This window comes from Furipterus horrens, unplaced genomic scaffold (assembly GCF_987537825.1).
Source record: "Furipterus horrens unplaced genomic scaffold, mFurHor1.1.pri manual_scaffold_2, whole genome shotgun sequence".
Lineage (NCBI taxonomy): Eukaryota > Metazoa > Chordata > Mammalia > Chiroptera > Furipteridae > Furipterus > Furipterus horrens.
The window spans coordinates 65,558,034-65,566,200 of NW_028327172.1; the positions used below are offsets into that span (position 1 = coordinate 65,558,034).

At 41.3% G+C, this 8,167-nt stretch overlaps 1 protein-coding gene across 1 annotated transcript in view; it reads right to left on the reverse strand.

The window, feature by feature from the left end:
* The window catches only part of ARHGAP42 (Rho GTPase activating protein 42), a 256,525-nt gene extending 253,197 nt beyond the window's left edge, over positions 1-3,328 (reverse strand). Inside the window, exon 1 of the mRNA XM_090265826.1 lies at positions 2,702-3,328. Coding sequence (XP_090121952.1) covers positions 2,702-2,855 — 154 coding nt within the window. The 5' untranslated portion in view covers positions 2,856-3,328. The remainder of the gene's footprint in view (positions 1-2,701) is intronic.
* Between the last annotated feature and the right edge of the window lie 4,839 nt (positions 3,329-8,167).

Here is an 8,167-nt window from a genome sequence, read left to right on the forward strand (position 1 = left end):
TTTCCTTCCACAATGAAAGAATAATCAAATGTTAGTTAAATCAAGTACAATAATGCTTTGCTTAATGATGGCCATACATTCTGAGAAATGTGTGATAGACGATTTCAATTCCATTATTGTGCAAACATCATAGAGTGTACTCACACAAACCTAGATGGGATAGCCTACTATGCACGTAGGCTATATGGTATGGCCTGTTGCTCCTAAACTACAAATCTGTATAGCATGTTACTCTACCGAATGCTGTAGGCAACTGTAACACTATAATTAAGTATTTGTTTATCTAAATATATCTAGACATAGAAAAAGTACAGTAAAAATGAAGTATAAAATGTGGTACACAGGTATAGGGCGATTATCATGAATGAAGCCTGCAGAACTGGAAGTCGCTTTGGGTGGGTCAGTGAGTGAGTAGTGAGTGAATGTGAAGCCCTAAGACATTATTGTACACTGCCGTAGACTTTATAAACACTGGACACTTTAGCTACACTAAATTCATAAAACAACATGAGATTAAATCAAGTGCAAGAGAAAACAATGCAATCAAGAGACATGATAAACAGATGTCTGAGGCGGCTGCTGGTGTTACATGGCATACTGTTTTACAGCAAACTTTTATAAGTAGAAAGGGTGCACTCTAAAATACAATAAAAAACTATAGTATGGCAAATACGCAAACCAGTAATACAGTTGTTTATTATATGCACCGTACATAATTGTATGTGCTATACTTTTATAGGACTGGCAGCGCAGGTCTGTTTACACCAGCATTGCCACAAATACGTACGGAATGTGTTGTGCTACAACTTTAGGACAGCTACTACGTCACTAGCAATAGGAATTTTTCAGCTCCATTATAATCTTATGGCCCCACCACTGCTGACCGAAATGTCATTGTATAGCACATGACTGTAATGCACCCTCATCACAAACCTAAGGATCCTAAAAAGAGAGCAGGTTGTACATTTAAGTGTGTTAAGGCCAAATTAACGAGGCGGAATCTATATGTTCAAGGACCTTACACTCTCAAGATTTCTTCACTCACGAATGGAAGAACAAATCTGTAAGAACTGAAATAACCTGATTTTTGCAAGGCTAGATTCAAAATTGTAATAAAGTACATAATGTTACTATTAAAATAATGGACATTTCATAGCTTTTACCACAGCTACGTATTTGCAACTTTTGGAACACTAAAACTGATCATGAGCAGTGAAGAAAAATGTCATTTGTATACTATTTGACACTTCCAGCAAGAGTTGGTTCAGCATTTAGCACTCTGAGATGGGGAAACTTTTTGAAGAGGCAGCGTGCTCTCTAAGAGGCAGAGACTAGTCCCAAGACCCCAAGCAGGATTTGCAAACCCAAAGGAAGAAGAGTGCACATCTTTCTGTGCACAGGATGAAAAGAACTGCAGATAAATCATATTTTCCACAAATTAATAAATACTGTTACCATTAGTAGCCTCAAGTTCAGAAATTAAGTGAATGTGGACATAAAAGATATTTTCTTTAGCTGGTTAAGTAATGTAAGTGATAAGTAAACGTTCTAGCTTTGGGGGTGGTTAAAATAAAGAATTTGGAAGCACGCTAATTTCAATAAATTTTGCTAAGCTCCATCCCTACATTAATGCAAGCTTCACTATACAGATTACATGCTAACATTGTCTTTTGTGGACACACATATATCCCCATCATGTTGTTAACTGACCTTGAACTTTGCATATACAATGATGCTTCCCCTACATATATCCTGGGGATTGCTAGATCACCCAAAGGTCTCTTCACCTTATGAAAATACTTCCTTCATCAGAGGCCAGAGATTCCAGGAATTCTTTTCAGTGACTCAAGCATTCATAAGTCTCTATTAAGATGTAAATATTTCCTGGGAAACGTAACAAATTAAGCCTTCTCATTGAGCCACTTAATTATCTATAGAGAAACTCTGGAGTCTCTTTTCCTAAGTTTTTCTTAGGTCTTAGTAATTAAAAGTGAAGATCCAGATCAGGAGGTGTGTGGGACAGGACCTGGGAGAAGCCCCTAAGGGCATTGTTTACTTCCTATAGATGATCAGATTCGATTGGCCTTTACCCACTCAACTCACATCCTCCCTGACACCACCAACACCCGATTTACAACGTAAACCAAAATTTAAGATGCACAGTAACTTGTAAAGACATTAAATCCACTGGCCCATACTATCTTCCATCATCTTACTAAATGGTAAAACGATAAATGCATATTTTTTTAAAGTCGATCTTTTGTGTCCAACGAAGAGCCACTGATAAACATAAGAAATTAATCAAATTCTTTGAACATCACTAAACAAATTACCTTCGTTTTACCCTTAAGACAAATTCTTGAATCCTTGCTTAGGATTTTTTTAAAGTGTTCAAGTTACCCCCAAAAAAACCCAATAGTCCCCAACATTTTTTCCAGGAACGTTATGCAAAAGATGGCTTTTGTACAACGTTATTCAGGATGAATTAATTACAGTATCCAGTAGAGAACTTTCCCTTCTCTGTAGACATGGGAGAACAAACTTTGTTGGCCACCAGCAGGGGAGCTCTTCAGCTATTGTCCCCAAACCCATTCAAACAAAAGAAGCTCCTTCTCCTCCATCCCACTCCTCAATCCGCACCCCGCGGGGACACTCCAGATCTCCTCGCCCTCTCCACCGTCCCCCGCCAGCTCCTACTTACTCCTCAGCGCCCCAATGAGCAGAGAGCCATCCTTAATCAGCTCTTTGATGAACTTGTTGGTCCGCTCCAGCTCAATCTCGTGACACTGCAGGCGCTCCCTGAAATCCGGGCTGTCCAAGTAGGAATCGCTGAACTCCAGAGTAGGCAGCCCCATGGCACAGGCACTGCCAGCGGCCGCCGGGGACACGTCCGGGCCGGCAGTCAGGGCGGGGACAGTCGGCGACCGTGGCCGGCGCTGGTACGCGCGATCGCAGGGAACGCGCCGGGAAACGAGGGAACGGCGCAGAGGAAACGGGCCCCGCGCGCCCCGCCGCCTGCGCCGGGTTCCCGTGGCGCGCGGACACCTCCGGACTCAGTCCTCCCTTGAGGCGAGGCTGGCGCAGACACCAGGGGTGGGCCGGGGCGCGGGTCTGCTCAGGGTGTTGTCATCGCCGCACATCGTCGCTGCGAGCACCGAGGCAGCGGAGTCTGCGGGCCGCGGCCGGAGCAGGAAAGTTGTCTCCGGCACGCAGACACTTCCGGCAGCTCCACTCTCTGCTCTCGCCACAGTCGTTTGTGTGCTGAGACAGAAGCGTCCTGCCGCCGCTCCGGCCCGGCCGGAGAAACCCTCCCCCTCCGCGGACGCAGGCTCAGAGAGCTTGCAGATCGGACCCGGGGTCAGAGACCCTCCTCCTGCCTCCGCGCTCCCACCCCGCGCCACCCCGCCCCTTCTCCCGTTTACACGCCTCCCCCCGCCCTCCCGCCCGCACTTTGCTCCCGGGCTCCGCGCTGCTGCGGCCGCATCGCACTGCTGCCCGTGCTCGGGGCGTTAACTCTGTGCCCTCCTGGGCTCCGGGCACCTTGTAAACGACGGTGGCACTCAGGACCCTCCACGCCACAGTTTCTCCAAGTCCTAATATACCTCCCCTAACCCTCTTCCTCATAACCCCAATCCCTAGAATCTTCTGGCAGAGAAACCAACGTTTATTTTGAAGCCTGGTCAGAAGATGCTACTTTGAAGTATTTAGTTTAGATTTTGCTTCACTGGTCTCCGCTGAATGCATATGAACTCCAGGTTGAAAAGCTTTCCTGTCTCTTTCCGGTCGTTCACTTCATTGATCCAAGAAAGTCGGGGGTTTTGTATTCAAAACGAAAACTTCATAGGCCTGGGACTGTTTATTGTTTTACCAAGTTGTTGTGAAAGTGGGAAGGTTTTAGGTCTTCCCTGTACCCTAAATACCCACCTCGGACTTAGGTGATCCTACTGCTAGAAGAAAACCTACTTGCCTCACAATACTGTATCTTTTATAGGCACCTGGATGGAACTGCACTACAAGCATGGAGGTTTCCAACTTGTTGAAGTTGGCTAGAGTTCTAAATGAATAGTTAATTTCCACCAAGAGACAGTTACCCCTCCTCTGGTAGAGAATCACCTAATAAATTTCTGTTCTCCCCAGAACCTGACAGCAAGAGAAACTGCTGTATTACATCTAGTCCTGCTATCATCTATAGGGTTTCTGAGAACCCAGTTATTTTTCTTAAGAATCTGCTTTTAATTTCTGTCTTTGCTGCCTTGTCCATTTGAACCATCTGTGGGGAGAAAAAAAAAAAGGAAAGAAAAAAAAAAAGCCTCTTCTACAGATCATGGGAAAAATTCCATTAAAGTACTTGACATTTTTCCCAATTAAGTTTCAGACTGTCAAGCCTTTCAGTTTCAAATGTTTTTTTAAAGTACACATAAACGTTAACAATAGCACATAAACCTTAAACTATGACAGGTAAGATGATGTAAACAGTATATTTGATAGCTTTGACTTAAATTCTTCTGAGCCAGGAAAATTAGATTTAAAGAACTTCCTGGACAGTTAGACCTCAAACATTAGAACAATGGCCAATCACCATTAGAGTCATTTTAACTCCAAATATCTAACTTGTGTCTGTCAGTTAAACACTCCTCATTTGGATAGGAGGAGTGGGGGTGGGGGCACTAACACTATTATTTGTCAGTTAATGGAGTAACAGAAGTAGCAGTGGGGCTGTTTTCCACCTGAGTTGATTTTATCTATTCATCACGTAGCCAAAAGACAAAAAACCAGTCAGGCCAAATAGTTTCCTTTCAACTTCTGCCATGTTACTCTTCCAAGAAACTAAATCCAATGCCAGTTGCTGAGATATGAAATAGGATAAAATAAAATAATCCCTTCCTGTTTTTCATTAAATAAAAGTCCTGTGATTAATTCTTTAAAAACGCATCAACAATCTTTGTTAAATACCACTTACTATGTTGCATGTCATTTTCATTTTTCTTTAAAAGTGTAGGACAGGTTTATTCTAGATTCTAAGACATGGGTTATCATTTACCCATTCATGTGTGTAATTACATGTTTTATACCTACTGTCTGTCTACATTATTAGGATCTGGGCAGACATGTGATTTATATGGAAAGATAAATAAAGCAAGGCATACTACCTGACCTCAAGCAGTTCTCAGAAGAGAAAACACAGAGAACAAGTACCCATATCACATGAGACAGAATATTCACTGTACCAGTAATGCACCAATGCTATTATCAATATGTTTCCACTCAGGTCCATCACTGCATTCACATGGAATAAGGAATTTTTCCTCCTACCCTTCATCCTTTAGCCTCTAAAATTTAGTATGTTATAATGGACTTTTCCCCTGTAGGTGCTTTTAGGGTTACTCATGACTTACCCCAGTGATTCATCCTTTAATTATACCTGCTAGTCAGGCTTTGTCTTATGCCACATTAACTCAGCTACTTGAGAAACACCAGAAATGGTTTTGCTTTGAGGTAGATTTATGGTCAGTTTTGAACTGTTGTTTCCCCAGCATAACAACTGAACCAGATTCTTTCTGAGAATAGGCTTTCTAAATAAAACAGTGTCTATACTGGGAAGGTTTTTTTTTTTAATGGATTGAAATGTAGCCTCTCCAAAAACTTCCACTTCGCAATACGTGTCCCTGTCAGTTGCATGGTGAGTTTCACAAATGTTACTGGCTGACATGCTCTTTGGCATGGTTACTGGCACAGAGAAATGCCTCTGTTTGTTTTCTTAATTCTTAAATGGCATGTGTGGGTTTCGTTTGTTTGTTTCTTTTAAAAAGCCAAATAGTGAGTTGGGGAGAGTAAACTAATATATGATATTTATAAATCTGCCTCAGACTTTTCTCTTGACCTAGACTATGTCCAGTAAATAAGCCTGATGCTTAATATATACTCAATAAGTGTTACTGTTAGGTTATTAATGGTTCTTAGTTTTGTAGACTTAGGCCTCCCAAGCTCAGATTCTGAAACTAAGTTTAGGCCTGCTAAGAAATGACTAAACAGAAAGCGAATGCATCCCAGAAGACTGAGTATATCCTTCAGTCCCTCCTACAGTGAGAACGCAACAAGGGACAATGTCACAGCTTGCATTTCCACCTGGGTGTTATCTTTTCTCAAAGCATGCTCCTTGAAAGAAATTTTTGTATCATTCTGGTTGAACCTGACATCACGTCTAAAAAAACAGTATTGAACCCACATGAGCAAAATATATGATTTAATATCTTTAAACATTTTTGTTGTGGTAAATTCACATAACATGGTGCAGGGCAAATGGAGTCAGTCAGCCTCCCTCACCCGGATGTCCTGGCATGAGTGGCTCCGTAGCTAGAAACCCACATGCGCAGAGCACTCCTGTTATGTAACCAATGATGTCATACTCTGTCAGGCAGCTGGGTTTGTCTATGCTTAGTGTATAGGAAGATGGGACTTTCCGCCAGTGGGGAGAGGGCAGATTGCCCCAGCACATGGAATAAAGGCATGTCGGATATCTCGACAGATTGTGTATTTTCTTCCATCTGCCCACATCCCCGGTGAACCTGGCTGGCCTCGAACAGTTGCAGAACACATACAATTTATCATTTTATATACTTTTAAGTATACAATTCAGAGACAGTAAGTATATTCACACTGTTGTGCAACCACCACCACCGTTCATTTCTAGAACACATTTATCTTCTCCAATTGAATCTCTATGCCCATTAAACAATAACTTCCTATACCCTCCTCCCCTAGTCCCTGGTAACCACTATTGGTGAATTTGATGCCTCTCATATGTATCTCATATAAATAGAATCATATAATATTTGTCCTTTTTGCCTGACTTTTTTCACTTAGATGATTTAATTATTAATAAGAGAAGCAAAGAAGATATAAGAATCAGATTTGTTTTTAAAACTGTTTGAACCTACAAAAATTTTTGAATCAAAAGAGTTTCTAAGATACTCTTCTGCTAATTGAAAGAGGAAATTCGGATCAAGCCCATCCATGGCAGGTATTATTTATTCTGCTTTATTAAGTGCATTTTTTTTTTTTTTTGTCCCACACAATTCTTGTCAGATTGGTTGATATATAACATTGCATTCTATGATGGGCAACTATACATGTCATATCAGTAGTGACAGCGGCCTATGTGGCTTGCTAATATTGTTTTTTGCAGCTAAAAATTAATAACAGAGCTCCTCTCAAATGGATACAGCTCTCCCATTTTCCTTTCCACCGTTGTCATGAAACACAGATAAATGATAAATGTAGCCTGGGTTAAAAAAGAAACTGTACTTTGTCCAGGGGTATGAAATGGGAGCCTTTCCTAGGAAAAGTATAGAATATAAACTACATTGTGTGGATGTATTGACTCCAAGGGCTTATCATCCAATATATGGAATAAGGAGCAATGGTTGGAAGACAAAATAAATAAATGGTTAAGAGATGAGAAGATGGACTAGGGAGGTAGACATGAGAATGGGGAAGAGATGGGCAGTAAACAGATTAAATAAAGGAAAGAAACATACTGTGCGATTGCATGGGTGAGGTAGGAATCCAACATTACTCTCAAAGACTTAAGCCTGTATAACTCAGACGTATTGTCTTTTTAGAATAAATGTAAATAGGCTTAGCTTCTCATGCTAAATTTGAGGTAAAGTTAGCGTAACTAAGGTGCTGTCAGGGGAAGAGATGTGTGGCACGAATACTCATGCGTGTAGGACTTAGTTTAACAGAAGGGCCAAAGAAAGCAGCACGTCAAGAACACCGACTAAGAGAGCAGGAATAACTAAAGAGGGTGGAATGTATTCCAAGTGACAAAAGGACTTCTAAAGTCCCTTCTAGAGCTAAGATTTTATTGTGATAACAGGTTTCTGAAGAACAGGATAAAGGAAGAAAACAGAATTCTAAGCATGAGACCCTTGTCAACTAATTACATTTACCCAGAGAAGAGGATAGAGATATAGAGATAGTGGGGGGTGGGGGGAGCGAGAGCAAGAGACAGAAATGAATTTATATAATTTAGAGAACATTTTTGTTATATTGTTTTGTATTTAGGCATAGATATCTATTTCCACTTAGTATTGCCCTCTTGTGGCAAACCATAATGCTTGCAAACTGACAGAAAGCCTTAAAGCAAACAGCAAAAGATGGATTA